Below are 14,192 nucleotides of genomic sequence, written 5' to 3'. Positions count from 1 at the left end.
CAATGAGTTAGGATTGTCTGTACAGTGTGTCTAGTTATTTTTTAAGAAACCACAGGGCATGTAAAAAATATAAATATATAAATACAATTTTGTATCAAAGTTTTGTAGTTTATGGCAAAACCTGGTTCTGTGATAGGCAAAGTACGGTCCCTGTAAAGGAATGTTTGTGGCTCATGTAAATGTGTGAATGCATCAACACAATTTGGAGTTTTTTGATATATTTGTGATATTTACTGCCTTGAGCACTGCAATCTCACCCCCATGGGAAATCAGTGGGAATGTTTGTTGTGAAACTTTGTCCTCAGTTGCATTTTAAAGTTATTTCCTGTAATTTATTTTCCGGTACAATATTAAAATCAATTGTGTATATATGAAATTAAACTCATGATTTTTATTTAGAAATGTTGATGTAACTTTACTGTATCAACTATATAGCATCTCTTGATGTGCTGGCCAGCAATGGTTATTTGTAAGCATAAGAGACTAACTTTTACAAAATGGTGTTCAGTTCTCTGTGCAACTTAAGTGCCAGTCAAAGTTCATTACACAGCAAAGAACCCAACAGCTTTTGACCCAGTAGGTGCTACTACTAAAGAAGAAGAGGGGAGGAGGCTATTTTCCACAACTCAGACTTCAGCCACCCCATACTGCTTTCCACCTAGTTCTGAAAGGTGTCTCCAACTCTCTGGAACAAATTTTAAAGAGGTATTGCAACGGGGAGGAAGAATCAGCAAAAGTCAACTATCAGCAGAGGTATGTGCTGGATCAAAAGCTGTCCAACTGGATTCAACCCCCAGATGTTTAAACACAGTAAACATTCGGTACAGGAACACTGAGGGAGATAGGGCTGCTAACTTTCATGTGATTCACCTTGGAGAGGAGCTCAACCATTATTGTGGTCCACACTTCAAATGAAGACCACTTTAACAATGATGCTCAGGTTGGTCACTAAAGGCTAGAAACAGCATTCAACCATTTAAAAAGCACTACAGAATGAAAGTCCACATGCAAATGCTGCCTAACCATAGTTGATACATTACAGTCACTTTAAGGTAACTCGGAGTGTACATAACTATGTGGCAATACTGTACAGTCATCTGTACTGCTCTAGCAAAGCAGTCAATCTTAACATACCTCTGCATCTGACGTAAAATTTGGCATGGTAAAATCTTTTATCAGTACTTGCAATACACACAGATTGGAAGTTACCACTTCCCTGCTATAAATACATAAATAAGATTTTAGAACAGTGGAAAAAAGCATGAAAATGTCTACAGTGCATTCCCTTGCACTGCACCTTTAATTAGAAAATATATAAAATAGCATCATCAGAAACTTCATTTAAACTGACCTCTTCACTTGCTAATTAAAAATCATTTGACCCTGTTTGAGAGGCATAACACCAGAACAACTTGTTCTAAAGCACCAGTTGCCATTCAGCTGACAAGGAATTTATATGAAAACTTCATTGTTTTAATCAGAAAAAAAAGATAGTAGCAGGCAGGATGACAATGAACACCTTATTTACAGAGATGCTACTTTTACAGTTTCCATCAAGAAAATTAAAAAGTTTTCTACATTTAGGGTATTCCCACAATGACAATGTTTTTTTTAAAAAAATATCACCACAAACTTCTAGCTGCTTCCAATATGCTTTTCACCAACTCTGATCTTTCAGAACCATATTCAGAAGTACAGGCCTAATTGAATCAGATGTACATATAGCTATTTTAGAGTTACAACAACATGGTCTTAAGATAAGAAGCAGTGAACAGCAGCCGGTGCTGTAACAAATCACAGCTAAAAGTCTTCAGTCCATCCTGTTCCTTCAAATAAGGTCAGCAACTAGATTAAAGAAAGAGATAACATAATGAAGGCATGATAATGAGCTGAGTGCAAACAGTATTTATCCCAATACTTGAGGGTCAAGCCAAACATTTATCCATTTGACATCTGGCTTACAACTTTATGCGCATGAACAAAGAGATGAAAGTATGGTTGGGGACCAGGGGAAGAGACGCAATTGCAATACACAGAAGGCTGGGGAGACAGTCTGGCACAGTGGGAAGTGTCCAATATGGAGGAGCACAGAGCCCTGGATTCCTAATATCCACCACATAGTCCATTATGAAGTATATGGCTAAGAAAATGCAACTAACTTTGATAGGGAATGCATGTGGATGGAGCTGATGGAAGTTTAAGAGAGCAGCTTATCTGAACTCTCAGGGTTTTGTTTTTATTTCCTTGCTATATTGTATGGCAGGAGTAACATTTGCACAAGCTTGCTTAGCATTAATATTTGTGCATAATTCCATGTAATCTCTCATCTATCAACAGGATTCCAGCTGGGACAACAGGTCCAATTTAAACTGTCTGTACTGTACAGCAATAAATACAATTATGGAGCCTGTTCATCACTGAGCTGGCATGCTGCGTGTGATGGAAGGCCTATCTTCCTGCCCTTCAGCAATCTTGAAATCGCAAAGCTTCTGTTTGATTAGTGAACAGCTATTTATTTCATACATGCAATGTAACCAGTCAATCCAAAGAAGATGATGGCTATCTGCCTGAGTAGGACCAGGTTAAGCAAAGAATCAGATACTCACCATTCATGGGCATTTCATCAATCTGAGTGGAATAGTACTGCTCAATGTCTCGCAGAATACGGATGTCGTCATTCTTTACAAAGTTGATGGCGACACCTTTCCGGCCGTAGCGGCCTGATCTACCAATCCTGGTGGGGCAAGAGCGGGACTCAGAATCAGTGAAATTAAATAAGCCATCTATCACACAAATCAGAATTTTCCTTTATTAAAGGTGGCATAACCAACTACTGACTGACTGATTATTTATTATATTTGTTTACATTTATCTTGCTCAGGGCAACCAAAAACAAAACCAACCAACCAACCACTAATGATGGACATGTGCCATATATTCTATACAACAATTCATCTTACAAGTTTTTTAAAAGGCACATCTTTCATGTTAAATATAATTTTGTGAAGGACTTAAAAAAGCGGGAGCATTTTCTTTGTTAAACACTATATTCTGAAATCTTCCATCATTTTTTCTGGAAGAAATCTTAAGTGTCCCCCCAAAACATCCAAGTATCTCCCTTTTCACTTGCTCCCCCATTTTTAGACAGCTGGAGAGGGAAAGCTGCTCCCCCAAAACCTTTTTCAAAGCTTCCCATTGCAAAATAAGAGTAATATACGTGCACACTTACCTGTGTATATACAATTCTCTGTTGTTTGGCAAGTCATAGTTAATAATCAGGGACACCTGAGGAACATCCAAACCTCTAGCCCAAACATCTGTAGAAATAAGAACTCGGCTGTATAAAGAAAAAGAAAAAAAGCAGTTATTGAATTGCAGAGACCCTCAAAAATTACACTTGTTTCTTTGTCTGCAAAAATTACTGCAAAAGATCCAAGTAGAAAGGAAAATGTCTTCACAGACTTGTGTTTTCTGCAAAGAGTTGTCCACGATTTTATAATGGCATGCATGCAATTTTCAGGATGAAATTTCATTTCAAAGTTCTATGCAGCTACTTCACAAGACTTGTTCAGCTGTGCGTTCATTCTATCTGCATTCTTCTGCTAGGATAACCCTGTTCTTTTTGCCTTTTGCAAAGCAAGGACAAAGGGTACTGGCCAACTTAAAACACACACACAACCTTGGTAAAAGTCTCTGGGGAAAGGTGAAACCGTGAATGGATTTAATAATTATATATATACTTCTGAGTCCATGGGAAATAGCTTGGGATCTTGTTCTGCCCAATTCTGGGTCCTGCTCTGCCTGCTGTTGGGGGACGGGACCCTAACACCTATCCAGTAGGATAACGTGGCTCTCTTTCCAGAAATGTTCCCCCATCCCTGCTATATTCAAAAATTGCTGCCATACCTTGCCCCAGATCTGAATTCTTTCATGATGGACTCCCTTTCCTTCTGGGGCATGTCACCATGCATGGATGAAACAGTGAAGTTTGCTTCTCTCATCTTCTCAGTCAGCCAGTCAACCTGAGCCAGGGAGCAGTCAGTTAATTTTTAAATTTGGCAGGAGTAATCCTCCAAAAAAGGTTAGTTTTAGTTCTGCCCAACTGTCAAGCGCCAACATGAATCATGACTTGACTAAATCAGGCACTGTTTGTTGCTGACGTACCTTTCTCTTGGTGTTACAGAAGATGACAGCCTGTGTGATGGTGAGTGTGTCATACAGGTCACACAATGTATCGAACTTCCATTCTTCCCTCTCCACCGCCACAAAGAACTGTTTGATCCCTTCTAGCGTCAACTCATCACTGGATTGAGACAGGAGGGGGTTGAAATTTTGAGCTGATTGACTTTAAATTGTTAAAGACATTACATTTATAAAACTGAACATTTATCACTGCAGTGTTATTCTCTAGAACTGCCCATTCAAGTCTACAGGAATGCCTATAGTTAAATTGCCAGATGGTACTATAGTGCAAATCTGTCCAATTTTAAAACTCAGTAGTTGATTCTGCAATTAACAAGGCAAAGAGAAGTGACACAATGTGGTGGATAAGAGCTGGAAAGTCCCCACCTGAGCCACAAACCTATTAAGTGGCCTTAGGGTAGTCAATAACCTCTCAGCCTCTGTTTGCACCTTCCCATTTGTAATATGGGGATAACAATGACATGCCTTACAGCGTGCTTTTGGAATATGCAGGCAAAGTGCTATAAAAATGCTAAGTACAATGTTTACAAAACACTTTTGTATCTGCCTCAAGAAAACCCAATGGGGCCAAAATCCCAGTTTTCATACCCTCCAGAAGAATTTAAGACAGCAGGACAAGAATCAGGAAGGAAACAATCAAATGCATTCAGAGAAAATACTTCAGATATTTAACACTGTCACTGTCATCAGATTCAGAACTACTAATACAGTGGTGCCTCGCAAGACGAAAATAATCCGTTCCGCGAGCCTCTTCGTCTAGCGGTTTTTTCGTCTTGCGAAGCAACCCTATTAGCGGCTTAGCGCTATTAGCGGTTTAGCAGCTATTAAAGGCTTAGCGGCTAAAAGGCTATTAGCGGCTTAGAAAAAGGGGGGGGGAGCGAAAAAAATCGCAAGACTCGCAAGACGTTTCCGTCTTGCGAAGCGCATCGAAAAACGGAAAACCCTTTGGTCTAGCGGGTTTTTCGTCTTGCGAGGCATTCGTCTTGCGGGGCACCACTGTATAAGAGGAAGCACCAACGTGAGCTAAACTCAAACTCACTCACTCACCGCTTGACCAGAATGCGGATGGGGTCAGTCATGAATTTGTTGGTCATCTCCAATATCTCATGTGGCAAGGTGGCACTGATCAGAACCACCTGTGTTGCTGGAGGAAGGTATCTGTACACATCATAAATTTGCTCTTTAAAACCTAGATGAACCAACCAAACAAGAAAGGGTACGTTTGAGAACCTTATTGTACCTTGGTACACATTTATTACAACCAAAGCCACTCCAAATTTGTTTCCTCCATGCCCGATCACTATAGTCCATGTGTTGGTAACCTCTAGGCTGGATTACAATGCACTCTATTGGGCTTGGTCTGGAAGCTCCAGCTGGTGCAGAATGGACTGGCTGCCCATTTACTACCAAACAAGGTTTAAGGTCTCTGTATTCCTTTACAAAGCCTCAGGCAACTTAAGCCCAGAGTACCCCAGAAACTGCTTGGGTAGGAGTATTGCTGGCTGTCTGCTGAAATGGTGAGGCTCATTTGACATAGGTAAAGGTAAAAAGGTAAAGGACCCCTGGACGATTAAGTCCAGTCAAAGGTGACTATGGGATTGCAGCGCTCATCTCGCTTTCAGGCCGAGGGAGCCAGCATTTGTCTACAGGACATGTGGGTCATGTGGCCAGCATGACTAAACCGCTTCTGGCGCAATGGAACACTGTGACAGAAGCCAGAGTGCACGGAAATGCTGTTTTATCTGCCTGCCACAGCGGTACCTATTTATCTGCTTGCACTGCCATGCTTTTGAACTGCTAGGTTGGCAGGAGCATTTAGTCATTTTATATTGCCCAGGACAACCCAAAGTGACTTGCAATCAAACAAAATACAAGCTAGCAGTTCTGCAAGCTGTTAATGAATGAAGCACTGGCAATCGTAGAACTGAAGAGTTGGAAAAAGACCACGAGGATCATCTAGTCCAACGCTCTGCAATGCAGAAATCTTTTGCCCGACATGGAGCTCAAACTCACCTTTCATCACTTTACCCCTCCAATCTAAAAAGGTAAGGTGCACTCACACTTGTTTTAATGTTATGGCATAAAGCTTCAGTGTGTGGGGGGCTATAGCTGCAGATGACATTTGGCCATAGATTTTTCCTGCCTACTCACCAAATAATTACTTGGTGCCTTGCCGATAATTAACAAGTACACTGGTACCTCGGTTTATAAACTTAATCTGTTCCAGAAGTCCATTCTTAAACCAAAGCCGTTCTTAAATCAAGGCACACTTTCCCTAATGAGTCCTCCCGCCACCGGTGCCTTCCACTGTTTTCTTTCTGTTCGTAGACAGAGGTAAAATTCGCTAACTGGAACACTACTTCCGGTTTTGCGGAGTTCTTATACCGAATACCGTTTTTTTCGCCCTATAGGACGCACTGGCCCATAGGACGCACCTCATTTGGGGGGGGGGGGGATAAATGAAAAAAAATTCATTCGGGCAGGGGAAGCCCGAGCTTCCCCCAACCCCAGCCCCCATAACAGGCTGCCGCCCTCAAGCCTTGCGAGCCCACGGGAACTCCCCCCCTGATGCCACCTGGAAGGAGTTTCCAAGTATTTGTATGACAGAAAAACACACATTGCTCCGACATTTTAGGCAAACTTGTTTTGGATTTTTATAGAAAAAAACCCATGACTTGCATCCACAACAAAAGTTTAGGACACTGGGGTTAAAATAATTATTTACCTTTATTGAGCATCTCATCAGCTTCATCCAAAACCAACATTTTGATGGCACGAGTTCTTAGACTTCTGCGACGGATCATATCTGAAAGATTTCAGGTTTGCGTCAAGAAACAGGGATCTAGCAGAGATGCTGAGAGTCACTTCTTATTCTGCAAACTGATGGCTCAGAGGAGCAAAGGGAGTCTGATCTCAACTGGGATTATGACAGCAGTGCTATACTTACCAAGCACACAAAAAATCTGATTATACAAAAGTTACAAAGCAACAGCACTACTTAACCTAATTTCCTGTAGTTGCATTTCTGTTTATATGGTGCTTTCATAGATTGTTTAAAACTAAGACAAAGTGCAGAATAAGGGACGAATGGGGAGGACAGGGTAAGAGAACCACAGCTGTAGTTCCACACCTGGAGCACAGAACTAAGGACTGAAAAGTATCTTGAACATAAAGCTTACAAGCATCTACTCAACACATTAAGGCAAATTCTTTGGTTTTCCTTAATAAAATTAATCTTCTCACCAAATACACGCCCCGGTGTGCCAGCAACAACATGCTGTCCGTAATCCAGCTTCCTGATGTCTTCACCAACGTTGGTCCCACCAATACAAGCATGACACTGGACATTCATGTAGTCACCAAGAGCAAGAAGCCCCTGCAGGAGCAAGCACACAAACAGCTTATATTCAAGGGTACTACACAACCCAAACAGTAACTGAACCAGGGACCCTGGCAAGAGCCATGACATCTCCTGTGAATGCATGTGTCAGAGACTGAAGAGGCGCATTCTCCTGTATGTAAATACTATTTCATTTTCTAAGTAAAGAGTGTTTGACTTCTTTTGTCTTGTTGCTGCAGCCATTTCTACAGCTGTTCGATAGATTCAAAAGTGCTAAATGGTGCAATGCATTCTATATACATCACACTGCTATTCTACTTTTCTTCTATCATACAACTTCAGGCGGCATGCAAAGGGCTCCCTGGCAGTCTTTCATCCAAGCACTGACCCAATTCAAACTTGCTTAGCATTTGGAAGGTTGCTGCAATCCTGTGTTCTCAAACCCTGCCTGAGACTTGCTGCTAATTACAAGAAGCTACTGTAGGCGCTGTGGGTTAAACCACGGAGCCTAGGACTTGCCGATCGGAAGGTCGGCGGTTCGAATCCCCACGACGGGGTGAGCTCCCATTGTTCGGTCCCAGCTCCTGTCAACCTAGCAGTTTGAAAGCACCTCAAAGTGCAAGTAGATAAATAGGGACCGCTCTCCGGCGGGAAGGTAAACAGCATTTCCGTGTGCTGCTCTGGTTCGCCAGAAGCGGCGTAGTCACGCTGGCCACGTGACCTGGAAGCTGTCTGCGGACAAGCACCGGCTCCCGGCCTATAGAGCGAGATGAGCGTGCAACCCCACAGTCGGTCACGACTGGACCTGATGGTCAGGGGTACCTTTACCGTAGGCAAATTATGGGCTTTCAGAATTTAAATCAGGAAAGACCACTGGGATTGTGCTAAGTGTAAGGGCGCTTGTACGCAGCACCATTCTGTTTAGGCAGTTGCAGAAACATTTGCAGCCACTCTAGAAGCATCCACAGGGCACCGAGGCTTCAATATAATGCTGCACCCACCTGAGATAACTGAGCTGCTTGTAGTGGAAGGAGAACAGAGCTTGTCACAGGGCCTAGAGATGCTGCAGCATTCCATTTTCATAAGTTACAATCTTGTATAAGATTTGCTTACCTTCTGAATCTGTACTGCCAATTCTCTGGTAGGTGCCAATATCAATGCTTGCGTTTCACGAACCTGATTGAAATGAAACAGTTTAAGTGTTGCAGCCTTCATTCCTTCTAAAAAGTTATTTGAAATCTGAAGTGTTCACATATCAACTTATGATCTCCCTTAATAAGACAAAGCATGTATAGAGTATTTGGGATGAAATCCCATGTTCAAAAAATGGAATTAATATGGAACGCTGTCCTTGGTCAATGTTAAGACAATGAGATTATATACTATAACTAGTCAGAACACTATTTGCATCTTCAAAAGTAAGTGTTGACTATTTGTGTTCCAAAGGTACCTGGATGTCCAGACACTGTAGAACGGAGATGGAAAACGTTGCTGTTTTGCCTGTTCCAGACTGTGATCTAGAAAGAATAGTATTTTTAATAGCTGTGTCTGAAAACATAAGCAATAAATATCACCATATACAATATTAACCTTGCTGAGTACTATCAAAATAGTTTTGATAGATTATCCATTAATGAAACCAGATATGCAAATCTACCTGAGACCAGCCTCCAAATAAAATTTAAGACTAATATATGTACTGTGCTAATCAATTCTAAATGGAACAAACTTTGTCTACTGGGATTATCTGCATTACAGCTTATTTAACCTAAGAAAAAAGTGGTTTACAATAGATAAAGCTAATACTAGAACTTACATGCAAAATAAGTGAGAATTCCCCTGAACACCTAGATTCTAATTTTAGACAGTTATAGGTATATGGTCACAATGAGATCAATGTGGGAGGTCACCTACAGCTACCTATGAATGCCATCTATGATAAAATTACCAGATTGTTTTCATTGAATCCAGGGACACTTTTCAACTTCAATGGATTTTGTATGGGGACTGATTTGTAAATCTGGGAACTGTCCCCGGGGAAATGGGGATGTCTGGTAACCTTAATCTATGAAAAACTATACCTACAGGTAAGAATTAGAGCTGGGTGGGATTGTGCCAGAGAGTAAAAGACACCAAGTAAAGGCATCTCTTTCTAAATGGTTCATGGAGACAGCAGTTCTACACATGCTTACTAGTGAGCGAGTCCCAATGAACCCAATGGGATTTAGTTTTGAGTAAACATGCCATAAATTGCCCTCTTGGAGTTACTCTAGTCCTGTGCATTCAAAAGCATTGTTCCTTACAATTAAAGAACATGGAAAGAGGTGAGTAAAGCATGAAGCTGGTGAGTTGGGGCAGGGCTTGTGTGGATGAGGTGGAGGACCAACACGCACAGACTGCAATCCTGTGAGGCAGACCTTGAGTCCCTTTAGAGTGGGGAGTTTTAAGTGGATTGCCATTACTTTTAAAATAAATAAATAGGAACCCATTTTTTATTGCAAGTTTCTAAGCGGAGGTTGAATTACCTTCTGTCAAGGATGCTTTACCTATGATTCTTGCATTGCGGGGGGTTGAACTAGGTCACCCTTGGAGTCCCTTCCAACTCTTATTATTCAATAAACTATTTTCATTCTTAGTCTGGCAATATCCCAAAGTCGTGTGTGTGTGTGTGTGTGTGTGTGTGTGTGTGCAATTTCACTTACTGTGCAATCACATCTCTTCCTTTAATGATCTGTTTGATAGCTCTCTGCTGGATAGCTGAAGGCTTCTCAAAACCTACAAAATTCATTTGTAAAGGTTAGATTCCCCTTCCAATTACACGATGTACCTTAAAAACATTGGCCAGAGCAATACTGTAATAAAACCAACATTTAGAAACCAAAGCACTGAAATCTATAGCTGTTGGCACTCAATTTTAAAGAGTAATAGGAGCTAAGGAGGAGACTGGGGAGAGGAAGGAAAAAGTGACAGTCAGGTGCCAACATTTATTATTTGGGAATGAAAGTGGCCAACGACAATCTGCAAACTTCGCACATCTCTAAATTCACAAAGTAAAAATTCAATGAGGGACGCAGCTACAAATGACCAAGAAGGGGAAGTTTGGTTTGATGTCTCCGTAAATAACAAAGGGTTGTATCACACTATCATATTCAGAGTACACCCACTGAAGTCAGCAGACTTAAATAATGACTAACTTAAGTCCACTGATTTCAACTGGTTTACTCTTGAGTATGGTTTAAATCTGATACAAGCTTTTGCATTTATGGGAGAAAAGAGGAAGAAACAAATCCAGGGTAGCTAACATGGTACCTTCCAGGTGTTGTTAGACTAGAAGTCCCATCACCCCGTTGTAGTTGGGGCAGATCAGAGCTCATGTCCAGCAGCACCACTGCTTTATATGCTTGAAGTCAGATTTATTTCAGAACAAATCCTATCTTGGGCACACTTTCCAACAGCAATTCTCATCACAACCCTCTTCACCTTTTCCTTTTGCATTGTGTCGTGTAGACTTTGATACACCAACACAAAGGAGAGACACCCCCCCCCCCCAAATACACAAAAACCAGTGTGCCCATTAAAACTGATGTAGCTGATGTTTTGGAATGCAGTAGCAATACAATACATACTAAAAGTTTATTTAGGCACTGCTACAGGTGCTACATAATACCCATTCCGCATTTGTATGAACTTGATCACTGAGTGTGGTGGCGCTTACACCTTGGAACTCCCTGCCGATTGATATCAAGCAGGAGACTTCGCTGCTTCGAGGAATTCACTTTGTTTTTACTATCCAGCGGCGTATAAATTTCATGGAAGTAAAACAAATAACCCAATGAAAAAACACGTGGGGACGAATTACAATGGTACTACATTTAAACGGCCTTGGTCCTGTATACCTGAAGGAGCGTCTCCACACCCCCCCCCCATCGTTCAGCCTGGACACTGAGATCCAGCGTCGAGGGCCTTCTGGTGGTTTCCTCCCTGTGAGAAGTGAGGTTACAGGGAACCAGGCAGAGGGCCTTCTGGGTAGTGGCGCCCTCCCTGTGGAATGCCCTCCCACCAAATGTCAAAGAGAACAACAACTACCAAACTTCAGATGTGAAGGAAATAAGCAGCTATCTTTTCTTTAAAAGACATCTGAAGGCAGCCCAGTTTAGGGAAGTTTTTAGTATTTAATGCTGTGCTGTTTTTAACATTTGATTGGGAGCTGCCCCGAGTGGCTGGGGAAACTCAGCCAGATGGGCGGGGTATAAATAATAATAATAATAATTAATTTATTTATTATTATTTATTATTATTATTATAAAATCTTATATAGTATTCCTTTAATTGTTTTCGAATCTTAACGCCGTTATTTAAATCTCACACCGGCGCCTACCTGGGCAGAGGAGGATACATAAAAAGCACCGAACGCAAGTAAGAATAACGGCCGAAACCGTCCCGGGGGGGCGGAGGCGGAGAGCTGCTTCCCTTCCCTTCCCTTCCCTCCCGCCCGCCCTACTTCCGCGGAGAGGGCCGCGCGGCCAGCCCCCCCTCCCCCCGCCGGCTCTGCGCGCGCGCACCGTAGGCGTAGATGCCGCGCAGGAGGTCCTCGCGGAGGCCCATGGTGTCGAAGGTGGGGGTGACGTCCACCTCCTCGCTGGTCTCGAACTCCACTTTGGTCATGTCCTCCTCCTTCAGCAGCCGCTTTCGGGCCGAGCCCGCCGAACCTCCCGTAGGCCCCGACATCCCGCCCGCCTGTCACCCGCTCGAGGCTTCTTCTTCTAGCCCTTCCGAACCCCGACCGACGCCGCCGCCGCAGGAGACCTTCTTCTACCGAACCGGCCTCGACCGAGGAGATGCCCGCACGACGCGCCGGAAGAGCGAAGGCCTTAACGCGACACGCACCCCGCGCGAGACCGCCGGGGATTTGCGCATGCGCCCGTTCCCGACGCGCTCAAATGGACGTGGGCACGCTCGACGCTCGTTCAAAATCCTGCGCCCGGGCGGCGTTGCGTCACTCCCATAGAGATAGGAACTTAGAGGTGCCACGGATATTTCTTAGAGTGAAACAGCCTTTCTTAAACTTGGACCCTAGATGTTAGAATTGTAGAGTTGGAAGGGACCATGAGGTTCATCGTCCAGCTCTGAAAGGTTCAGGATTTATTTATTTTTGTTTATTTATTTGTTTATATTTGTTTATTTTCGACCTCTGAGTTTCAGGATTTTTTTTGCCCAGTGTAGATTTCAGAGATTAAGAGGCTCGTGTTTTACAGACTGAGCTGTCCCACCTACTGACCGTTGTTGGACTACAACTCCCGCATCCCTGACCGCTGGTCCTAATAGCTAGGGATGATGGGAGTTGTAGTCCAACAACATCTGGGGACCCAAGGAGAAATCTCCATAGAAATCAAGAAGGAAACTCATTGTGGATTTTAGCCTAGGTCTAATTATGTGTGTTTTGAGTGTTTTAGACTGAACCCAGTTTCATTTTCTTTAAATAATTTCTAAATGCATGTCTGTCTTTCACATTTTTATGTTCTGCTTTACATTTCTGGGGTGGAACCGTTAAATGGTTTACCACATGGCTTAAAACATCACATACAACATTACAAGTTAAAATAAAAAAATGTAATAAAGTTACATATGTAAACCAGCATCATAATTAACAGTGAAACAAAATGTTGTCGCTTTAAGCATTTTTAAAATACAAAAGTTTCCTCTTTTCCTTTGAGCATGTTGGGGGTGAGGAATGTCAAGCGTGTGTCTATTTGCCATGTTTGAGGCAGGAGTTTTAAATGGGAAAGCAGTGCAGACTGAAGGGTTTGACAAAGTTTCCCAAAGCTTACAGTGGTACCTCGCAAGATGGAAAACTCGCAAGATGAAAGGGTTTTTGGATTTTTGAGTTGCTTTGCAAGACGATTTTCCCTATGGGCTTGCTTCGCAAGACGGAAACGTCTTGCAAGTTTGTTTCCTTTTTCTTAACACCATTAATACAGTTGCGACTTGACTTTGAGGAGCAACTCATAGCACGCGGTGTGGTAACCTTTTTTGAGGTTTTTGAAGACTTTGGTGATTTTTGAAGCTTTTCCAAAACTTTTCCGACACCGTGCTTCACAAGACGAAAAAAATCGCAAGACGAAAAAACTCGCGGAACGAATTAATTTCGTCTTGCGAGGCACCACTGTATTTTATAGACCTGCCACCCATTTCACTGAAAACATCTGCATTCACACCATACATTTAAACCCTACATGCACCCCTGTAAAGAATCCTATAAACTGTAGTCTACTCACCACAGAACTACAATTCCCAGGATTCGTGTGTGTGTGTGTGTGTGTGTGTGTGTGTGAATGTGCTTTGTGCAGTAAGGCTGGGTACATATTATACCTTTAACTGGTTTTAAAGCCAAGAGAACAGTATTTGTTCATTTCGTTAAATATATAATAAATTGATAAATTACAGTTTATCGTTTCAGCTGCAATGTCTCAAATGTGAGATCAGGGGTGGCTTTCTGACACTAGAGAGCACAGCAAATGCAGGAATCTTGCAACTACAGCATCCCTGACAAATGGCTATCGATTCTCTGCTTAAATACCTCCAGTGAAGGTGAGCCCATGAACTCCTGAGGCAGTCTGTTCCATCGTTAAACAGCTCTTACCATTAAACA

The 14,192-nt window shown here is 42.4% G+C and overlaps 1 protein-coding gene across 1 annotated transcript; it reads right to left on the bottom strand.

The window, feature by feature from the left end:
• Positions 1–1,451: 1,451 nt before the first annotated feature.
• Positions 1,452–12,462, bottom strand: EIF4A3 (eukaryotic translation initiation factor 4A3). The gene is made up of 12 exons (XM_028724995.2): positions 12,106–12,462; positions 10,246–10,318; positions 8,994–9,060; positions 8,657–8,719; positions 7,447–7,579; positions 6,929–7,009; positions 5,251–5,392; positions 4,165–4,303; positions 3,907–4,022; positions 3,230–3,337; positions 2,607–2,734; positions 1,452–1,845 (listed from the first exon to the last, which is right to left on the bottom strand). The coding sequence occupies exons 1-12, from the start codon at positions 12,269–12,271 to the stop codon at positions 1,829–1,831; spliced, it is 1,233 nt and encodes a 410-aa protein (XP_028580828.1). The 5' UTR covers positions 12,272–12,462; the 3' UTR covers positions 1,452–1,828.
• Between the last annotated feature and the right edge of the window lie 1,730 nt (positions 12,463–14,192).

This window comes from Podarcis muralis, chromosome 3 (genome assembly GCF_964188315.1).
Source record: "Podarcis muralis chromosome 3, rPodMur119.hap1.1, whole genome shotgun sequence".
In the NCBI taxonomy this organism is placed as follows: Eukaryota; Metazoa; Chordata; class Lepidosauria; order Squamata; family Lacertidae; genus Podarcis; species Podarcis muralis.
Note: the sequence above shows the minus strand (reverse complement) of the source record. Positions and strands in the feature narration are given on the sequence as shown.

What these genes read in the sequence shown, in the direction of transcription:
- EIF4A3 (XM_028724995.2), bottom strand. Translation starts at nt 12,271, where the DNA reads ATGTCGGGGCCTACGGGAGGTTCGGCGGGCTCGGCCCGAAAGCGGCTG. An exon ending in TGGCAGTACAGATTCAGAAG is followed by an intron (nt 7,580 to 8,656) that starts GTAAGCAAATCT and finishes TTGCTCCTGCAG; the next exon opens with GGGCTTCTTGCTCTTGGTGA. An exon ending in TGATGAGATGCTCAATAAAG is followed by an intron (nt 5,393 to 6,928) that starts GTAAATAATTAT and finishes TGGTTCATCTAG; the next exon opens with GTTTTAAAGAGCAAATTTAT.